The sequence below is a fragment of the Saccostrea cucullata genome, unplaced genomic scaffold (assembly GCF_032062105.1).
Source record: "Saccostrea cucullata isolate Sc308-1 unplaced genomic scaffold, CSIRO_AGI_Scuc_v1 ctg27, whole genome shotgun sequence".
Lineage (NCBI taxonomy): Eukaryota > Metazoa > Mollusca > Bivalvia > Ostreida > Ostreidae > Saccostrea > Saccostrea cuccullata.
In genome coordinates this window covers 164,581-187,439 of record NW_026920935.1, presented here as the reverse complement: position 1 = coordinate 187,439, position 22,859 = coordinate 164,581, and the positions used below count along the sequence as shown (strand labels likewise).

General features: G+C 34.2%; 2 protein-coding genes across 10 annotated transcripts; one reads left to right on the top strand and one right to left on the bottom strand.

Moving 5' to 3' along the window:
* Positions 1 to 486: 486 nt before the first annotated feature.
* Positions 487 to 17,247, bottom strand: LOC134258714 (TNF receptor-associated factor 4-like). 9 transcript variants are annotated; one of them, XM_062741254.1, is made up of 8 exons: positions 17,079 to 17,187; positions 16,707 to 16,737; positions 9,396 to 9,447; positions 4,790 to 4,894; positions 2,690 to 2,854; positions 2,417 to 2,578; positions 1,829 to 1,984; positions 487 to 1,452 (listed from the first exon to the last, which is right to left on the bottom strand). In XM_062741254.1, exons 2-8 carry the CDS (start codon positions 16,727 to 16,729, stop codon positions 838 to 840), a joined length of 1,278 nt encoding a protein of 425 aa, XP_062597238.1. In that variant the 5' UTR covers positions 16,730 to 16,737; positions 17,079 to 17,187; the 3' UTR covers positions 487 to 837. The 9 variants fall into 9 exon arrangements, with proteins under 9 accessions (XP_062597238.1, XP_062597234.1, XP_062597243.1 ...); XM_062741250.1 differs by lacking the exon at positions 16,707 to 16,737 and having other exon boundaries at positions 17,079 to 17,247; XM_062741259.1 differs by lacking the exons at positions 16,707 to 16,737; positions 17,079 to 17,187 and adding an exon at positions 16,875 to 16,893.
* A 2,900-nt stretch (positions 17,248 to 20,147) lies between these two features.
* Positions 20,148 to 22,573, top strand: LOC134258674 (uncharacterized). The gene is made up of 5 exons (XM_062741219.1): positions 20,148 to 20,251; positions 20,699 to 20,795; positions 20,953 to 21,085; positions 21,175 to 21,313; positions 21,570 to 22,573. Exons 1-5 carry the CDS (start codon positions 20,148 to 20,150, stop codon positions 21,706 to 21,708), a joined length of 612 nt encoding a protein of 203 aa, XP_062597203.1. The 3' UTR covers positions 21,709 to 22,573.
* The last annotated feature ends 286 nt before the right edge of the window (positions 22,574 to 22,859 follow it).

The window sequence follows — 22,859 nt, the reverse complement described above, 5'->3', positions numbered from 1 at the left end:
AATATTAATGTTGATTAAATTAAATTATTTTAATTTTCATTCTATTGTTAGACTCGATTGATGCTATTTTAAGTTCATACTTAGCAAATGCAGGACAACATTGACGATTGTTTACGATAAGCATGCCTTTTTTTCTTCTAAGACATTGTTGTTTCAATGTACTTCTATATGTTGTCAACATATTGAATGAAATTTTTTAATGGAATTCTGACCTTTTTGGAACAGTTCTGGCAATACAGTATACTTTTTTATTTTTTTCGGAAGCAGATCATACCAAAATATTTAAAGTTAGTGAAAGAAATAAACTTGCAGTCCATAAGGTATAAAAAGAAAACAAAGCTCATTAATGTCACATATCTAATGATAATTTGTAACTTTTCAGTTATCATTATATTTTTTATCAGTATTTATGGCATCTCATTACCATACATAATGTGCCTCCCTCAGTTTTCTTTGTCCATTGTATTAAAATGAAATTCTTCAGTCATTTTTTCCCATTCTTTATTTAATATATTGTCATCATGCTCCATGGAATAACAATCAATCTTTCTCACATTCATTCAAAGCATATTGATCTTAAACAATCATTTAAGCTTATACATGTATGACTTGTCAGTATTTAAATGACACATCTTTCATTCCTGTATTTGGAGGAGAATAATATAACTTCCATACACTTTTGGTGTAATATCTACAACAATTTTTAAAGGCAAGAAATAACAGAAAGTAGATGAGAAAGATTCTGAATAGCACATTTTTGCAACTGCTAACAAAACAAGTACTAAGGTGACAACAAATAAATATCATAACTGGTCCATTTGATTTTCACAGAGGTAATTACGGAGACATACAATTTCTGTAGTTGTCTACTTTCACTTTAATGATAATGCTGTCATCTTTGATGTAGTCCCTGGTTTTCAGAACTTCCTGAGACACAAACTTGGGGTACCCGAATCCCAGAGCAGTTGTGTCTTTGATGGGTTTCTGAAAGTGTTTCCATGTAGGATCTGGCACAAAGCTTTCTGTAATGTTGGCTCTCAGGTCATAATCCAAATTCTGGTCATAAATGGAAAACGAAATTGGCAACAAGAAGGGCCACTCCAGAATGTTGTCATATTCACCTGGGAGGATTTTTATGTACACAGAAAGGTATTTTCCTTCTCCGGCCCCATTTCCGTTCAGGAAGACTGAGGCAGCCATTTTGTATCCATACCTTGATGTGTAAAATGGCTCACTGACAAGTTCTACACCTTTATATGCAGACTCCAGGAATTTCTGCTTATAGTTTGAGATTTTCCAGATGAACTCACCATCTGTGATATGTGTGAGTGAGTATAATGCATTGCACAGTTGAGTGATTTGAGTTTGTTGAGTCTTGGATAAGTCACACATGAGTTTAAGGTGATGCTGGACACCATCTGCTATGTGCTTCTCCATGCTGAATCTTGGACACTGCATAAACAAACACACAAATCATTATGTTCAGAAATTTCTTGGTAGAAATTTCCCTTTCAAAAAAAAAGTTAAGATCTTTGATTTTGAATTTTTACGTTTTGAAATGTCATTGGTGATGGATATCAAGGAGTTTAATATAACATAACGTAACAATGAGCTCAGCTATTAGCAGCAGGAGGATTTATTATTGTTTTAAAATTTGAATGTTAGTTTAATTTCATTTCACATAAATCTTTTTTCTTTACTTTATTGCTGTAGAAAGGTCTATGAGACATTTTCCCCATGAATTTCTTTCTTTCATTTCTTATAGATTCATTTATTCTTTTTATAAGAAATTGGACAAGCAAGTCTTTAAAAGGGAGTTAACTCTTACCTTGTGTTTACAGCCAGCCTCTTTAAATGAACAGGAAATGGTAGCTGATGGACAGAGTTCTGAGACGTGGAGGTCAAGGTCCTCCCGGGGGATCTTTGTGGGGTCACACCTATTGGGGCACACCACAGGGTACCTGGGACACTGGTACTGATGAGTCTACATAAAAATTGAAATACATGTACTTCTAGACACATTCTCTCATTTAATATAATGCTTATAAATTCCCTGCATTACATCAAGAGCATTAAAATACTGTAGACGTACTTTTTTCCGCGAGGTAAAGTAATGTTTAATCCACGGGTAGAAAATTACATTTTCTTGACTGTCACTATATGCCTTACATTTATATTAAGTACGCTTGGACAAATTTCCGCGGATTTTCTGTGACCGCGTACATAGCGTAAATTAATACCACGCGGAAAAAAGTACTTCTGCAGTAGTTTCCTTTGCAATCTTGAAACATATTGACTATTACATGCCAAAATAAACTTTTTACTTCTGTTTTGTAAATACTCTCTATTATAATAAATACACAGTTTATTAAAAGTTAATCACTATTTTGCCCAGAGTCTGTTTACTGTACAATACCTGTAATGTTTCCTGTACAAATTCCCTGCTGCAGAACTGACAGTGGACCGTTCTTTTGTGGCACTCATTCCTCATGTGGTTTCCAAGAAAGCGCCGCTCTAGGCGGGCCCCACATTTGTTTTCACACCACATGACTTCTGAGATGCACTGGCCAGAATGTTGCTGTAAGCATAAGTTTTTGTCTTATAAATATTATACATATTTCATATTTCTATCAATGATTTAAGTAACAGAATCAGCATAAAGATAAATTGTTTCCATCTTTGATTATACCTTTTCGTAAACGTCTCCAGGAAACTTTTTTCCACAGTATTCACACACCACCTGTCTTCTACAGCAGGTAAATTCTAGGTGGTCCTCTAAGTCTAGACGTGACAGAACTGCCCCGCATCTTAGAGGGCAGGGCACCGCATCAAACTGGCATTCGTCTAAATGTGCCTGAGGAGAAAAAGAAAGAAATATTACATTAGAGTTATTCCCCTTAACTTGACCAAAATAACATTTCATCTGTACTATTTGTGTTCATAAATTTTAATAGAAACCTAATTTTACTTTGGTTTATTGAAAATATTTTTAAAATTAGATCAGCATTGACATCTTACACAGATGACAAAGAAGATCATGCCTCCATTATGACATCATCTTAATTATCAATTAATTTATAGGTTTTAAATGAAATTTGCATTAAATATCAACCACTATATATCGATCATCACTCTGCATATGTTTTGAATTTCATGGGGAAAAATCAAATACATGTATTTAAACAAGAGGCCCATGGGCCACATCGCTCACCTGAGAAGCTTTGACCATTCTGTTCTTTACCAGATTTCACCCTTGTTATACATAATGCATCCCCACCCTACCCCACTGATCATAATTTAGACATTTTGAAATCTACACTACCCCATGATCCTTCCATGGGCACATATGTTTCAGCTTTTTTGGCCCAGTGGTTCCTGAGAAGAAGATTTTCAAAGATTTTTCCTATATATTTCATTCCCCATTGTGGCCCCGCCCTTCCCCCGGGTGTCATTATTTGAACAATTTAGAATCTACATTATACCAGGATGCTTCCACATAAGTTTCAGCTTTTCTGGCCCAGTGGTTCTTGAGAAGAAGATTTTCAAAGATTTTTCCTATATATTTCTATGTAAAACTTTGATACCCCATTGTGGCCCCGCCCTTCCCCTGGGGGTCATGATTTGAACAATTTTGAATCTACACTATACCAGGATGCTTCCACATAAGTTTCAGCTTTTCTGGCCCAGTGGTTCTTGAGAAGAAGATTTTCAAAGATTTTTCCTATATATTTCTATGTAAAACTTTGATGCCCCATTGTGGCCCTGCCCTTCCCCTGGGGGTCATGATTTGAGCAATTTAGAATCTACACTACCCCAGAATGCTTCCACATAAGTTTCAGCTTTACTGGCCCGGTGGTTCTTGAGAAGAAGATTTTTTTAATGACCCCACCTTTTTTTTGTCTTTTCTTGATTATCTCCCCATGTGAGGGGACTGGGCCCTTCATTTTAACAATTTAAATTCCCCTTTACCCAAGGATGCTTTGTACCAAGTTTGGTCAAAATTGGCCCAGTGGTTCTTGAGAAGAAGTCGAAAATGTGAAAAGTTTACAGACAGACAGACAGACGGACAGACGGACGGACGGACGACGGACAAAATGTGATCAGAAAAGCTCACTAGAGCCTTCGGCTCAGGTGAGCTAAAAATGAAGCTTTTCAAAAATTTAAAAATAGACATGGGTGTCAATTTTATACATAATGCACTGAACATTAGTGTAAAAGGAGAAGAGATATCTGACACGTTCATGCTATGGTATTACAAAATGTGAAAAACATCAATATTTAGTTAACATATGTTACATTTATAAAATGTGTTGCATGGTAATTTGATAACAGTGATATTAAAACCCTAGAAAAACAAAAATAAATGAACCACATCAAATAAGGAAATATGATAGACAAATATTTCCTCTCAGTTTGTGACAAACATCTTTAATGAATAAATAATTAACAGAATATTAACACTACCTGGAGATTTATAAAATTGTAAACAGTTTTGCTCTGTAATTACTTATAATGGATTCTGCATTAATACTCATAATTATTAAATAAAAATTTGAATAAAATCAAAAAATTAGTTAAACCAGTAGCTGCAAGTAAACTCTTTTATTTTAACTCTCAACAATCCACTTACGGTACAAGGACACAAGTTTTTACCATTTTTTCAATTGTTAAGCATTAAATTTTAAAATCTCTTTCTCTTTGTGCATATTTACACTGATTTCACCCTGCCTATACAGGTGTTCCCATTTATTTCTTATTTCCTCTCTGATTTTCCTCTTTCACTGTTTACCTGTAGGATTTGGAGTTTTCCTATCCAGCGACATCCGTCCTTAGAATTCCGACATCTGACGAGGCTGTTCATGACTTCTGTTGTCAGATCTTCATCGGGATAAATCTGTAACGACATTATATAGATAGCTATAGTCCCTCTGTCCCGGATACACAATGCTATTCCATTCCTCCATATGTTACCTGCATTTAATGGTTCATCGTGTGTGTGTGAGTATTCTTTCTCACACACCAAATGTCATCCCCCAATACTCTAATTCACTGCTGTTTTGTCCATAAAAATTCTCATCACCATAAATTCCAACTTAAAATCATTCTCTCGAGAGTATTTCATGTAAAATGAGTCAACTCCCATTTAAATGCAACTGTAGACAATATTGGTATAATACAGGTATCTTCCAAGATCATTAACAAGGTCCCAGTTCCTATCATATATCCCTCACAGTATTTTACAAGATATCCATGCATCCAAAAACAACTAATCAATTATTTAAATCAGGGATAACGAGGATGAAAGCTTTGTTGTTCCACACCTGATTAACTTAGTCTCAGCTTTTAATCTGAGTCCTCATATGAATTTTTGATGCTAATGACAAAGCCCAGCCAACCAACATGTTTCAGACATGCTATATAGATACATCTATCCTGGTACTCAAAACCACAGCTTTGTTACAGGGGAGCAATGTATACCACCTAGACTTCTGTACGTCTTAACAATTATTTTTAGAGTTTTGTAAATTTTCTTTTGTAAGACTGTTGACTTGGTTAAAAGTTTTTCTTCAATTGTCATTCCATTGCAAGTCATTTTTTTAAACTTTGTCTACATCTATTATGAAACAGAGTTTTAAATGTCAGAATCTCTTGAATCTCAAGCATATTCTATACTCCGATATACGATAAGTTAAGACCTACTTGGCGATTTAAAGACGGGATCTTTCTTGTATTTCTGAAAATTAATTGCATCTATTAACACTATTTTATCCTTTTAAATCTGCTATAGTATTACATGTATATATAGCGGTCTATACATTTAATGCAGCAACATACCCTCTGCAGAAACAGCTATAGGTCTGAAATCAAATCCAAATAATGCAAAGGCCAACAAGAAATTTTCAGTCAAACATAATATACTGCATTAGAAAATCAACGAAATTGATATTTTTTCCACTTCGATGAATTTTGACGATTACGTCTCCATTACGTTAAAATATTGACTGCACTTTTCCGAGAGAGACAAACATCTGTCGCCATTCTCCCATACGGAAAAAAAGGGCAAACAAACTACTATAACAAATTACTAACAAACCACTATGGTTTGAAAGTAGTTTAATAGTATAGCAAATCACATGCAAATGAGCTAACAAACTATACTCTAACAAACTACTATCAAACCACTCTAACAAACTACTATCAAACCACTCTAACAAACTACTATCAAACTACTCTAACAAACTACTATCAAACCATTCTAACAAACTACTATCAAACCACTCTAACAAACTACTATCAAACCACTCTAACAAACTACTAACAAATCACTGGTAACAAATCCATCAGCAAAACACTAAATTTGAATTTTCCTTTACAAATTCACAGGTCTTTGAAAACGCCTAAAACAGTCACATTTTGAAATACTAGTATTCAACAAGTCTTGTTTCAGAGTATAATAAATTCCAGGATTGACAAGTTTAGCCAATGCAAGTGCAACAATCCAACATGTTTTGTTTAGGAGATACAATTTCAAGTCAACGTCCGTGTACTTTTCACATATTCTCTTTCATGTTGTGCACATCTTCATAGTATTTTTCACCAAAAAAATGTTCTTCAAGCTTTCCCATAATCCAATGCATAACTGATCTAAACTAGTATAGGAATTATAGGTCAATCTGAAAATAAATAAAAACCAGAAGCTAATAAAAAACATACACATCCACATTCACAGAAGGTTACTGTAGTCCAGCCTTAATTTTGGTAAAAAGGAACTTCATGACATGCATTAAATACCTCTTCTGTATCCAGATCCATCTTCTAATAATGTTAGTTGCTGCTTTTTCCAGTCAAAGATCTTATAGAATCAATGATACTAACAATTTGCATGTCCCTTCACCAGTTCCTTTGTTTCTGACCTGTTTGGTGGTTTGAAAATTGGCGCAAATTGCTAACACCGGATGTAAAGATTAAGCTGTTCTTGGAAACTTCTACAATTCTAGATAATTCAACCCAAAACATGTCTGTAAAGTAATTTCCCATGTGGTTAGATTCAAATGCTATACTAATAAAACACTGTTGCAAGATACCAAGTCTAACAAACTATAAAGAAATCACAATCATCAGAAATGAAAGACTAACAAACCACTTTACTTATTTTTAGAAACAGTGGTTTGTTTGTGTTTCATTAAATGCTATACTATCAAACTACTTTAACAAACCACAAAAATATAGTTTGTTGATGGTTTAATAGTAGTTTGTTTAAAATCTTTTCCGTTTGGGCTCATATCATCCTTTGACAGATAACGCTACAGATAAATAAATCCTCCGTCAAAACTCTATAATGTTTGCTGCCTACCTTTTTCCTTCCACTTACAGAAAACATTTTTACTTCCATATGCATAGAAAGTCCCACTTGAAATATTCATGCACACAAAGATGTTGAGGAAACAATTAACTTGCATCTAATGAAAATTTCCTGCTTTTTTAAACTCTAGACACCAAAGAAATTCAAACCCCCGTTTTATTGCCTGCATAGCTATAAAATTTCTCAATCAAGGTAATTTTTTAAGAATTCATGCAACAGAAACTTATAAAAGTGAGGCATAACATTTTATTCAATTAGTATACTGGATGCTATTATATTTCAAAAAGATGAACAAGAGGAAATCATAAAATTTAGAGTACTTATGTATTTGAAACTGATTGTAATTTATCTGTTGTAAAATCGATTCTTTGTCATGTACTACATGATTATCTGTATCTCTTACTTGTACGGCAGAAACACAAATCACTCTATACCTTAATTCTTCCCACTCTAGTGTTCACTGCCCAAAGAGGTAATAAAATTTTACATGAAAATCGCAGCTTACTTTATCATTTGACACTTTATATAGTTTTAAACTGAGAAATCACCAAGATTTGCTATTTTCATTGAACAGCCATTATGGTTTAGCATTCAATGATCCCTTGATCGAAATTATGAGATGTATAGAAGAGATTTACACCAAAATACCTGTCAAGAATCATGCCAACAGTTTTTAACCTCAATATTTCATGTTTTTCTTAAATAAAAAATGTCCTTTGGTAAAAGCAGGAATTTAATCAAGGGAGCCATAATTACCTCATCACTCAGAATCCCCTCCATTTACACTCTCCAATTTACAGGCCTGCTCCAAAACCCTGTCCCCACATTGTCAGAGTGCCAGTGTTACTTTTAACATGTACCTGCTAGTTTGTCCCCTCTCCTCTCTTGACCTTTGATGAGGGTCTGTAATGATGTTTTATGGTCTATAATGCTGGTGGGCTGGCACATTATCAGTCCGTTTATCTGTAGGGTCGTCCTTTCAACTTCTCCTTATGACATAATCTATCCTGACCACTCAAAATGATTTACTCCCAGCTAAGCAGCATGTATGTCCATCCATGATTACCCACTATCAGAAGTGACCATCTCTCTAATTGTCTGGTCTTAACAAATATAGGTATATTGTATAGATAAGCCCAGAATTGTCAGTTCTTGTTGGGGCATCAACAGATATCCTATCATAACATAACAAGGTGGCATGACTCAGCACTGCCCTAGGTCAGTTCACAATCAATTTGACAAATGACAGACTAGATATTGTCATAAGTAAAAACTATGATGTTAAAAGCATGCACTGTTGAAAAACCCTTTTTCTTACCTTAAACTTCATAGAAATTCTGTCAAAATTATGTCCAGTTCATCATCTAAGCTAAAACTAAGCCTATCAGCATGATCAGGTCAAGCTTCCATCATATGGACAGATAAATGATGGATGAGAATTAACAGTAGATCCTGGACCAGCCAGTGACTAATCAGTAAAATAAGCCTCCAATTAGATTCTTATCTCCATAATCAACCCCCACAAGCCACTTCAGAGCAGGACAAAGTGCAGATTTCCAGATCCAAACTCCATGATGTTTGGTCCAGATTATGCTGGAGACACAAGCATGTATTGATTTAAAGTCCTTTTTAATAAACAAAAATCCCCGAGTGTATGCACCGAGCTGTAAAGATTATAAATCAGCAATCACGGTAATGGATTCTAATGCTGATCTCATTAAAGCGGCCCAATATTACACTCAATAACCCCAATTCCTTAATGACAGTGTTGGACAAGCAGAAGCAGCAATGAGATATTGGAATTGCTTCCTTCATCTGGCTCCTTGAAATGGCACCATTTGCCTTGATGTGTGGAGAATGCACAAAGACATGGATATGGCCTCAGCATGTGTCAATGTAATTGACCTCCTTCGGCCTTTATTTAGCCTCAGTGGGACAGGAAGCAAAGTCCATTATGTCCTGATGAATCTGATTGCTCTAAATCAGGGATCAGTAAGATATTTACCTGTAAAAAGTCAGAATGAAGTCTCACCTGTGCATAATCCAAAGGCGTGTCATCCTCTGGACATTTGGAAACTCCACCACTACAATAACAAAAAATACTTATTATAAGTGGATTCTCCACCTCTTCTATGACAAAATACACATTATAAAGGATACTACAACAACAAAAATGCACATTAACAGTACATCTTTGGAATAAAGTTAATCAATATTTGTAACATATACTTTCAAAGTGCCAGCAGATTGTCTAAGCTGTGCGTGTTAGCAAACCAAATCCATTTAAAGAGACAACATTCCACAAAGAAACCTTACTTATAACAAACAAAGAGAACAATTTAGAGCAGCCAAAGTGTAAAACATTAAAGTGTTCAGCCATTCTAAACAAACCAATGGATTCCTTCTGACTACCTTAGTCGACGTAATATTAATGTTTGACCAATATCAAAAACCAAACAGCCTCCACTTTTAATGACATCTTGATATAAATGTTGTTAAATCACTTTCCTCCTAAAGGTTGGAATGAATCATCCGTAAATGGAAGATTTAGGCTAAATAAAGAAATCGTATTGATCCAGAAAATAAGATCATTCCAAATTTAGCGAGTTATTCAAATATCATAAAGAGTTTGAGACAGTTTTAATTGCTTTTCATTACTCTCTTAGGCAAATCTATCCATTGATTTTTTTGTAATCTAAAGAGAAATGTAGCTAACACTTAATTGCAGTCTGTTGCCAAGTCATTCATTATATTAAATATGACAAGAGGCCCACGGGCCTTATAGGTCACCTGAGCATTATGCAACAACTTTCCAGTTACAGTGTATTGAATTTGATTCATGTTTTAAGCCAGATGCTATATGGCACTCACAATTTTGAAAGGGCACCATTGATCATCATAACAATAAACTTAGCAGTTGCTTAGCTTGGTTACTGAATACCCATACGCAGGGTAGGGGAACAAAAATGCACTCCAACTAATCAGTAATATTCATCAATAATCAGTAGTACCCCTAACACTCTGACATAAACCCCAGTCCCTAGGTTGCACAAATTTTTAAAAGGCACCCTTAAAATTGCCTATCAAAAAGTAAATAAATGTTTTATAAATACAAAGGACCAGATTTCAAACAATTAATTCATTTTCAGTATATAAGTAGAGCTCCCACCCCTGACACTGGGGCCTTGAAATTCACAATTCTGCAAGATTAGGGCCTTTGCTCATCATAACTATATAGGTAGTTCATCTGCTTCATACCCAGAGACAGAGAAGAAAATTTTCAAAGATTTAATGTATTTTCACTATATAATCAATAGAGCCCCACCCTAACACCAGAACCCCAGACCCTAGGGCAATGAAATTCATAATTTTAGAAGAGGCATTCTTGCTCATCATAACTATGCACTTACTTAGTTTATCTAATACCTAAGAGCAGAGAAAAAGATTTTCAAAGAATTCATGTATTTTCACCATATATAATCAATAGAGCCCCCCCCCCCAACACCAGAACCCTTGACCCTGGGGCCATAAAATTCACAATTTTGGTTGAGGCACTCTTGCTCATCATCACTATGCACTTAGTTAATTTATTTAATACCTAGGAGCAGAGAAGAAGATTTTCAAAGAATTCATGTAATTTCACTATATAATCAATAGAGCCCCCCCCCCAACACCAGAACCCTTGATGATAGGGCCATTAAATTCACAATTTTGGTTGAAGCACGCTTGCTCATCATAACTATGCACTTAGTTAGTTTATATAATACCTAGGAGCAGAGAAGATTTTCAAGGAATTCACATATTTTCACTATATAATCAATAGAGCCCCCCCCCCCCACCCCCACACACACACCAGAACCCTTGACCCTGGGGCCATAAAATTCACAATCTTGGTTGAGGAACACTTGCTTATCATAACTATGTACTTAGTTAGTTTATTTAATACCTAGGAGCAGAGAAGAAGATTTTCAAAGAATCAAAGAATTCATGTATTTTCACTTTATAAACAATAAAGCCCCCCCCCCCCCCCCCACCAGAACCATTGATGCTGGGGCCATAAAATTCACAATTTTTGTAGAGGCACTCTTGCTCATCATAACTATGCACTTACTTAGTTTATTTAATACCTAGGAGCAGAGAAGAAGATTTTCAAAGAATTCATGTAATTTCACTATATAATCAATAGAGCCACCCCCCCCCCCCCACACCAGAACCCTTGACCCTGGGGCCATAAAATTCACAATTTTGGTAGAGGCACTCTTGCTCATCATAACTATGTACTTAGTTGGTTTATTTAATACCCAGGAGCAGAGAAGAAGATTTTCAAAGAAATAATGCATTTTCACTACCTACTTATTTAGCCCCGCCCTAGCACTAGAACCCCTGACCCCAGGGCCATGAATTTCACAATTTTGGTAGAGGACTCAATGCTGATTACAATCATGCAAATAGTTTGACTGCTTGATGTCCAGGAGTAAAGAAGAAGATTTTTAAAGATTGCATAAATTTTAGTGGTTTTGGCCCCACCCCTCAGGCCCCAGGGGGGGGCAGGGATCATGAAATTCACAATTTTTGTTCCCCTTCACCCATAGATGCTTTGTGCCAAATTTGGTTGAAATTGGTTCAGTGGTTGCAGAGAAGAAGCTGAAAATGTTCAAATGTTAACACACGACACACGACACACAACACACGACACACGACGGACGACGACGGACGAAAACGGATAGCAATAGGTCACCTGAGTAAACTCAGGTGACCTAATAATACAAATAAAACTGCACATCTGGATGTTTCTAAAATGAAGTTTTCTGTATAGGGGTCTACGTACTAAAAATCAAACTTTATCCAAGATGTAATATGTGAAAAAAATAAACATTAGAGTAAAGAAACCTGTAATTAGATCAGGAACCTTGACTAGAAGCCAAGGAAAAGCAATTTATGTTGGTAGCAATTGTCCTACACTACAATGAGCACCGAAAACTCTGAAATTATACATGAAAACGCTCTTTTGTTACAAATAAAAGCAAAAAAAGTATTAAAATTTTCCAAACCAAAAATTTTTCCTAAACATTGAACACCCATCAAATAGCGAAAAATGATAATCATACACATTTTGATATCATAAAACCTGACACATGGACAGCAAATATAATTAATAATCATGCAACAAAACTATCTAAATACCACATTCACCATGGATTAAAAATCAACAACTCCATCATAAAAATCCTTTACTCTCTTGAGTTTAAAAGTCACCTTGCAATATCAGCACACACCCACTGAATCCCTGAATTAAAGATCCCCTGTCAAGACATTAATTAGTGGTTACAGACTACAAAAAATCCCCTTTGTTCCGCTATTCATGAGAGAAAGGTCCAACCTCTGACCACGACTTAGCCCCTGGCTCCTTGCTGTGAAAATTATACTGAACTGGATAGCCCATAAAACACAGTTAATTCCACCCAGGAAATGGACCCATGCAGCCACTGAAATCAACCACACGTTGTGTATTGATCCACACTTTGAGATTTTTATCTGAGAGGCATAAAATATTGATCACATCCAATCTTGTTTTTTATTCTCAGTTGCACAGATGCTCGTCGTCATTATGGAGGGGGAATATTACTTCCATATCTCACCTCGGCTGACAGCGTTATTAATAATCAGCTGTTAATTGATATCTAATCATGTATTTAAGTGACACTGGACACAGAAACGCACTTACACTGGCCTGAAGCAGGAAGACAGAGGCTTCCCTGTCCACATGCGCAGTTTAAAACACAGCAGATATTATTACACTCAAATGTATAAGCAGTTACACAACTGATTACATATCTGACAAGTTTATTGACACCCAATCTTATATTTTGAAGATAGTGATCCAATAATTTCATTTCATTTTTAAGCTCAGATATTATCAAACTTTAGGCATAAATTATTTTAATTCAATAATATATCAGAAACTTCAATGTTTTAACTTTTTTTTTAATTTAAGCTTTGCAACAAATATATAATTTTGGCTTTCATACATGGAATTACACATGTATAATTCTAAATCCTTAAGAAGTTGCTGTAATAATAAGAATATCTTACTGTTTGATGTGTTGCAGAAGTTTAAGGCTAGCCCTGTACAAATCATTCTTCTGGCCCTGGGGAGAAATTTCCTCTACACCCATTTTCCTACACAAGCCAAGTTCGAATAACCCCAGAAAGGACAAAAATAACTAGATTTCTCCCCAAAAATCTGACAGATGGGGATCAACACTAGGTGACAAAACACTGTGGTTTTGATTGGTTTAATCCTCCAGGAGGCACACGACCCAGCTGCCAGCGTTTAAATCTTCACGCTTATTTTGAACTTTTGCCTCAATTGACCATAAAGGGTGTTTTGTTGGGATACCGTAATTCGCAGGACATCGGCACGCGTTCAGGCCGCGGTCAGACCAAACATAACAAAGGGGAACAATAACTACAAAAAATGGACTGGAATGTGAGGAAAATTATAAAATTTTGGAGGCAGATTGGGTTCATTTTGAAAATATTTGTTTGATCTTTTCAGAGATTATTTACAGTTTTAAGTTGGGGGGCAGGTGCTAACTTTATTTGTGTCAATATCCTCCCCGTGTTAAACAAAACAGCACCACTTAATTCCATACAAACATCTCTCTCCTTAAAATTCTGTAATACATCTTATTGTCTTATCACCTGCTATCCAAATATGAATTGCTAAATAGCAAAGCCTGCCATTTCACCTGCCAGATGGAATTTACAGATAACCAGTTTTGTAGTTTGATCTGAATAGGACAGAAAACCCACCTATTAAGAAATTTTGTGATCAAGTTGCATGTAGATTTACATTGCATTATGTAATTACATTGCTTACTTTATAAAAATTCCTTTTGAGGCTATACTGGCTACAGTATCAGCATGATTTCCCAAAAGAACAGACAGTGCAATAAGTATTGGAATCACACATACAATAAATTAATTAATGGACACTTATCCAAACCAGTATGGCTCTCTCTTATCTTTCCTCTGAAATCATCAATAAATGAGACACAGTGTGTTCCTTTCTGATTTGTCAAATAAAAGAATCTTTACAGCCACACAATCAAATCATTAATTTTCTATGATAAGGATACATAAAAAATATCAATATTGCTGTCAACTTTTTTTTTTTTATCTTTCACGCCTTTTTCCCCCCAGGCCTCTGATCTTCTTCAAGTGACAACAGCTAGGATCAATTGGAACTGGGTCTTTATTATTTAGAAAAATTGATTTTTGTCCCAAGACTGCAAAATTCAAGTTAATGCCAATCTACATAGGAGCTAAGGGGTGTTAGCTTGGTTGTTCTATGTTAAAATTGTAACAGGAAAGGAGAAATGTAAGGCTGGACCAGGAATCGAACCCGGGACCCCTGCATCACTAGTCAGGTGCTCTACTCAGAGGCTGATATCCATGGTCCAAACCATTACAAAATACTCAATATCTTATTTCTTATACTTAAAAGATTTTATGCCATCACATAAATCTTTACTATGTACAAGCACCCTAAGTTAAGATAATGTTTTCCTTTATTATAGGTTCCATAAATACATAAAACAAAAGGCACAGCTGGGACACCATAAACAATGCAGGCTTCCTTCAATTCACCCACACACCCCTTATCAGCTGAGAAGTTATATACCCCGGTAGTCATATTTTAATGGTTGAAGGTAAAAATACATGTCGCTTACAAACAAATTAACAAACTGCAAAAATGTTATAATCTCCACAAGGATTCAATGATTTACCTGAATAGCCTCAGCTCTGTGTTCAGTTAGTCCAATACATTAAGAAATAAGTTGTTACAGATTAATTATTGGCCAATTTGTTGATATTTACTTGTGCATATGCTTCATATTTCATTATCTGTATGCCCCCTGGGGATAAAACATGTTAAGATATGGAGATAACTTATCAAAGACATCTGCCATTGATCTGTATTTTCACACTTAATTGATAACAGAAAAATTCAAAGTAACTTATATGGGGAGCTTTTAAGATAAACAATATGATTTTTAGTGGGTGGATGAAGCAGGGAATAAAATAAATGAAAATTAATGCAAAAAAATTACCTACAGGTATTTGAGGAAAAAAGAAAATCTTTTTTGATCTGTATCAAATTAAATATGCAAATAGGCCTCATTGAATTAAAGTAATTTATATACTTCTACAAAGTGTCATTCAATTTCAATAATTAGATAATTTATTTTCCTTGAACTTGAATCATATTTACTAGGCTTAATTTTCTTTCTTTTTAAATCACAAATGGTTCAGAGTTGTGCTCTTAACAAAAATGGATAATTTTTAGACTAATTTTACCTAACTGGCTCAAAAAAACTCTCAAATGTCATGCTAAAAACCAGTATTTAAATAGCTGTTCTGTCAATACCTGAAAGGACTTCCTGCGCATTAAATCAATGATACTGTAATTCCAAAGGATCAGGAATGGTTGACCATGCACAGATTGAAGATATTTCTAATTCAATCACTAAACACCCACAACACACCCCAAAATAAACAGGAAACTGTACCCCTCAAAATCTCACCATGTTAGCTCGAAGATCACCATGTCTTGACAAACTGGCTCCATATTAGATCACCTTTCACACAGATAAAAGGGAGGAAATGTTTTGTTTACACTTAAATTATATGTTTTCTTTCAAAAATTTTAGATCACACTCTGATGGGTGTATTTAAACAAATTGTGTGTCTCTTTACACATCCCTAACAAAGAGAGAAAAGAACAAACCTGTGAAAGATATTTTCTTCATATAATGCTTTTATGTGACCACAAAAGAAAACAAAATCTTAAAAATCAGATAATTATCGCTTTTTCTATCATAAGTGGGGATGACATTTTGTTGGTTTGGTATTGATTTGCAGGTGCTCGTTTTATCACTAATAAATAGCAGTATAAAAAGTCCATTGCTGTGGGCAGTTTATTGAGTGGTCCACCTAGAGTCGTGAATCAATTAAGGTAATTTGTGTATCATATTCAGGCACCTGCCCTGTTTATATTGAATTAATGTCCAGCATTCATCACACACCATTAAGTGGCGATAAAAATTACAGAGCCCCCAATCAATATGATATTAATATTTTATTGTAATAATTCTGAAAGCAAAAACCCATATCTTACACACCTAGGAGACCAATAATAGGTGGCTATGGTACATAGAAGTACGTAGATTATACAGAGTAATCAACTGATTTATAACCATTCTAACAAAACAATTGAATGCAGTAAAAAATTGAATACATACAGCAAATAATTCAATTAATATTAACTTACATGTACTTGAAATGTTTTCTGCCTCTCATTCTTTTATCTTTTTGTAAATAAAGATTTCAACTCAAAAAAGATCTTTTATACCATGTGTATTTTAAGCCGTCATCTAATCTTATTTTTTACTTACCAAAAAAGTGCAAAATAACATTGTTTATTAGCATAATCAAGTCATCTTACCAAAATAGATTTAAAAACAATCTCCTCTGCTCTCTCAAATTTCCTTTCATTTTAAACAACACCAATTTTAACATTCAGAACATCACATCATTTTCTTAAATAGGACACAATGTGTACACCTGGAAATACCTTGACATAGATAAAATAAGAACAGCTGATTTAATCTGAAATCTTCTAAATATAGAAAAAAACTTTTTCTCTCACCTGAAGTATTCTTGAAGACAAACGTCACAAAATCTGTGTCCACACGACGAAATGATGACGGGGTCCTTCATCGGAAGCTGACAGAGGGGACAGAAGCACCTGTGGGGGTCAAGGCGCGTGAGGAACGTGCAATCGTGACCAGGCATCCCGACAGAATGGCAAAGCGAAAGTAACCTCGAGAATCACCAACGACGCGGGAGAAAGATAACTTTTTTTATTGTGGCATTATGTAAAGTATGAACTGGTTATCAAAGATGGTTTGGAGAAGACATTAAATAGTACCGATCTTTCTTTATATATTATTCAGTCAAAACAGTCCCACCTGGAAATGCATGATAAAGAAAATCTAGAATGTAAGAAAATTGATCTGTTAAGAGTTTGTTTGAACTATCCACGGTCAAACCGTATTACATGGATGTTTGATTCTGAATGGTAAAATCTCCCCAGGGGTGTTGTGATACAAATTACCGTGAAACCATTTATCAAGTTTGCATCTCAAGATTAAGCAGTCTTTATCAGAACACACGTTCACACCATGTTCGCAATTCCAGCTAAAAAAGAATTTATTCCCCTGCAGGTCATAAGTCCCGATAACATAGATGTAATTTATTTTTCTTCAAAGTAGGCCGCCATGACTAAATAAACCTGTTCACTTCAAGAGACTTAATTTGTTGTGAATCAATGGATTGAAAGGATTCTTCAAATTCATCTTAAAGGCATACATGTACAATGATCAAACTGTATGATTTTAAAACTTTTTTATTAAACAGAATACGCAACTGAAATTCGCATTCATGGATAGTTAGACCTTTTTATATCTATCAAATGTACGACATTTTGAAAAAATTCTTTCCATGATTCACAACAAATTTTCAGTTGCGTATTCTGTTTAAGGATATCTGATGATCAGCCAGGAAGGATAACTCCAAAAATTAATATTAAATTTAAATCAAGCCTTCGATACCAATGCTAATTAACATGATATAAAATTAGAAGTGATTTGTAATGTCTAGCAATGATAGCAAAAGCCTGTTACACTATGTATATTGTAATTCATTAAGGATATAGAAGACATAGAATACCAAATAAGTATAAAAATCATGACAATTTCTCTGAATGCCTGGATACCTATTTTTTTTTTTAAACCTAAAATATATTTGTTGATCAATTTGCAATTAGAAAATGCATAGATGATATTCCTATTCGCTTTTTCTGAATATATATCGGAAATTTGACAATTTTTCCTATATGAGATGATTAACTTTAATGTTTAACTTTCAAGAAATATTGTGGGTAGATTTACATAATTTTGTGGATTCAGAGATATTTTCATGAGTATTTTCGATTGCTTAACTGCTAATTTTATGAACCTGGGGATCGGACTACCTTAATTTTATTTACAGGACTATTTTTTCATGATTATTTAAGTGGGAGGAAGGGTATTTAAACTAAAACAAAACCATATCCTTTCATTATATGTGCTGACTTTCAAAGAAAAATGTTCTTCCATCTGAAATTATTCTTAAATTTTGTACGCTGTTTCAATATTGCTGAAGTAAGACATTTTATTATATGTCCAAAGTATGATTAGAACTGTATAAATGTATGTCGCTGGGGTGGTGGGCTCAGATAGATTCTCAATTTTATGTATCAACAAAACAATAATAAGATATACATGTACCATATAGATAAAAAAAATGACCTAAAGTAGACTCAGTGATAAAGAGAGAGAAAAAAAATCTTCAATGATTTCCATGGGAAAATAGTAATAATCTTTACTGCACTGCAGAAGATCTCGAGTTTAGAATCACTCACATTCGATTTAATTAACACCACTGTCTTCAGATAATATTTATCCGGAATTTAATGCATAATACATAATTTGGCCCAACACTTTAATTATTCAATCATCAATAATTTCTTTTTAAAATTAATCATTCTTCAAACATTCATATTTAGTTTTCTTGATAAACAATGATAGTGAAATAAAAGTAACCTGCTGATTTTTCGCCCCTATAGCGCCCTATCGGCACTGCCTTCGGCACATGGGGACCACGGGAATCCAGTGGTTCTGCAGAAGAAGTCGAAAATGTGAAAAGTTTACAGACAGACGGACTACAGACAAAATGTGATTAGAAAGGCCCACCTGAGCTTTCAGCTTAGGTGAGGTAATAAATCGACCACATTATATTTAGTTCATCATTTAGGGTGTTTTCCTCACTTCTCACATAGTCTTAGAATGATGCATTTATGATTTGATCAATTTTAAATATAGAGATATATGATTGTCTTTAGGAAACCGTTTTCCGTTGAAAACCTGCTGCCCGTTGACTTGGAAGGAGGTAGTTTGATTAAGACTTACAGAATTATCTTTCTTGTCTAAGTTTCAGTGTCACTTATTTGACCGTATGTTTTAATTTATGACAGTAGAACATTGAAAAAAGCCAATAAAAGTTTTAGAAGTAAACAATATTTCCAATTTATTTTTAAAACACATTTAATCTACATGCAATTTTACTTATTTGTATTGATCAATTTCGTTTAAAAATATCTTTTATTACTTTATCTATATTTCAAGGGTTTTTTTTTTATTTCACAATCTTGAGTTGTCTTTCCGATAATATGAAACAATATTCATGTGTCGATACGATATATCCCAGTAAGCTTGAGATACTACAGAGGCTGACACATGCATCTGTTTCATATTTGTATATTTCACTAGAAAAAATTATTAATGCTAATCTAACAATAATGCTTTATGATAAACAAGATGAGAAACGGATAATAAACAGTTTGCATCTGCCTTTCTGTCTGAAATTGTAATGACTGCGATACTTGATAGAGGTACTCCATTTTATTTGAATTAAATGCCTTTTGTTATCTATCATGTACATAGGTCGGGTTAAAAAAAAATGTTACAGAAATTTACATCCTAGGTCACGTGATGTGATATGTATTGTTACGTCATAATTACTCTGACGTCACAAAGGTTTCTATTATCTATATCTTATTTTAGACAATATTTAGCCTTTACTCCTTATATTGAATTGTCAATTTCTGAGAGTTGAAATGGCTTACTTTGTTTTCAACTGGAAGAAGAGGGATTATATCACCACAGTTCTGTCTCTGATACTGCTGGTACTTACAGTCAAGCACCAAGAGTTCTTCTTATGGTAAGTTAAACGAGTCAAAATCAGGAAAGCTTTACTTAAAGAAAAAAGAATCACAAGCCAAGGGTTTTCAGCCCGCTTCTCTTATGGGAAGTGAAGAATACCGAAAACCCATGACTTGCGAAGCTGCTTTTATAAATGAATGATATTTTTTTAAAAAAAGATATTATCTTTTATAGGTTTCATATTATGGACTTGAACTTGATTTTATATATTTTGCGTACAGGATACCAAAAGGAAGGATGAGATAGGGAATTTTGACAAGCTAACATTATGGCAACAATTAAGACACCCCTCCAATAAAAAGCTATAATTTCATATGCATAAGTAAAAGCCTACAAAAGATTTATTTTTGCAGCAACAAAATTTTATATGAAATCATACAGAGGAATGTAACATATTTAAAGATAACACAATTGTTTTATATATTGGTATACATATGAATTACAGCAGGGAGGTGTCCCTTAACAGAATTGAGAAGTTTGGTTTGTGGTTAGGCGTGTTAGAGGAACCCAAACCTTGTCCTGGGATAGAGGATCTCCACACTGTGAGTTAAATTAATATATAATCTTACTAGTTACTACAATTGTATATAACTTAATTTTTTGTGGGTCTGAGTAAATTTTCTTTTTTCAATCCTCATTTAACATAAATACTAATTGAAATACAACATACTTCACAAAAATATTGTTTTCCTGAGATAGATGGCTATGGAGATGGGGATATCGACTTTAGCTGTTTTGGCCTCCACTGCAACACCAAAGGTGATGAATTGGACCAAATCTGTGATTTGTCAAGCTGTGCAGGGAATGAAGAATGGCATCTGGTATCTAAAGGGTATGAAGTATATTATATTACAATATAAACATAATATTTTTCAGACACGTTGTTATGTTTTACTGTAATGGAATATCTATTTTATATAGATCGCATATTTCCTCGAAAACCTGAACATAATGTAACTCAGCAGAAATCAGAGCCCAGGCTACCCCCAGAAACATTGCTCCCCAAAACAACTACACCCAAAGCCCTTGGAGATGACCGTCCGAAATACAAGTATTATTTGTAAGTCTTGTTTTTTTTTAACTTGTACAATGATATATGAACCAAAATAGTGAAAATACTAATTGGCATTCAAAACCGAACCTGGCCACTGTTTATAAGCATTGAAAAAAGAATTTTACATATTAATATTGTAAAGATATAGGCATATCTTATTTAAAAAAACAACTTTAAGTCAAATTTTCTTAATTCTTAACTTTAAATGCTACATAAATAAAGGATTGTACTATTTATAAATAAAAGATTGTACTATTTATAGCTTCCGCAAAGCATACGAGATGAAGAGGATTATACTGTTCATAAAGAAGGGAGATCGATGTGAGGAGGTATTTGCCTACAGTCCCAGGACCAAGAAATTCGTTCTGAAATCCTTCTACCCAAAGCAGCCTTGTTATTGAGATTGATGTAAAAGGATACCCAGAATATGTGCATCCATCGTCATTACAGGAACCTTATGATAGCAAACCGAAATTTCCCCCCGAAAATTGTTATATCTTTTTTACATCTTTTCTGCAAAGTAATTTAAATTCTATGTTAAATAGCTTGAAAATTCATTATGTTTTGGTAAATTATATGTCTTTAATTAATTCCATAAAGCAACGTTTTGATTCTGTACAAAATAAGAGGTATGGCGGTTTTTCATGCATATGTTCATTAGGTTTAAACAAAAATTACCGCTGAAAACCCTTTACTATTGATTGATTATACAAACCGATAAAAGAAAAAGTTGCATGATAAATATTCAATGTATGTTCCTTTAGTTCAACAGTATGATAATGTTGTCCAAATATTTAGACCCCATCTCAGAGGAACTTCCGTCGCCCGATACCCACGTTGCCCTATACATACTGTGTCCTCTCTGCCAATGAGGTAGAGGAGACTTTATTTCACGTGGAAGGCTGCACCGCGATGTCACAGTAAGCCTATCAGGCCACAAAGTCTCAGAATTAGTGTTCGAAACTCTAGTTAGAAGATGATAAACGTTTATGCTGTGACTATGTGTACCCAGGAATTCTCCCGACCAGAGCTGCACTAGATTTACTAGCATACAGTAACGAATGGTTTTTTTTTAAACCAGTAACATTTCACTCAGTAGCTCCGATGGAAATAACTAGTCAAACCTTAAAGGTGAACTTTGTCCGAAATTTTCAAGACTTTTACATTTCTTTCCTTGCCGGTTGCTTTAAATTTTTAGACATTTTTTGGTTCATAAATAAACAGTCCTTTGAATAGTAGTATTTCTTAAAGCAATTGTTAAACCGCCATACCTCTTTGATATATGTTAAATTCAGAATGTTTCTTATTCGTTATGCAATAAAAAATGCAAGAATTAAACAAATGTGTTGTTTTAAAACAATAAAAAACTTCATTTGATTCAATGTTATGAAGTAGAAAAGTGATAGAATTACATGAATATTTTACAGATTGTTGTATTGTGTCAACATTTTCAAATGCCTTGCATGTTAATAAAAAAGATGTTTTTGAAACACTAATGCCACTGAATGGCAACTTATTGCAAAGGTTAAATCTTCTCAAATGCAAATCAAAT

What these genes read in the sequence shown, in the direction of transcription:
- LOC134258714 (XM_062741250.1), bottom strand. Translation starts at nt 17,224, where the DNA reads ATGCCTGGTCACGATTGCACGTTCCTCACGCGCCTTGACCCCCACAGG. An exon ending in GAAAACTCCAAATCCTACAG is followed by an intron (nt 2,855 to 4,789) that starts GTAAACAGTGAA and finishes TTTTCTCCTCAG; the next exon opens with GCACATTTAGACGAATGCCA. An exon ending in CTGGAGACGTTTACGAAAAG is followed by an intron (nt 2,579 to 2,689) that starts GTATAATCAAAG and finishes TTATGCTTACAG; the next exon opens with CAACATTCTGGCCAGTGCAT.
- LOC134258674 (XM_062741219.1), top strand. Translation starts at nt 20,148, where the DNA reads ATGGCTTACTTTGTTTTCAACTGGAAGAAGAGGGATTATATCACCACA. An exon ending in CACCAAGAGTTCTTCTTATG is followed by an intron (nt 20,252 to 20,698) that starts GTAAGTTAAACG and finishes TATGAATTACAG; the next exon opens with CAGGGAGGTGTCCCTTAACA. An exon ending in CCGAAATACAAGTATTATTT is followed by an intron (nt 21,314 to 21,569) that starts GTAAGTCTTGTT and finishes TACTATTTATAG; the next exon opens with CTTCCGCAAAGCATACGAGA.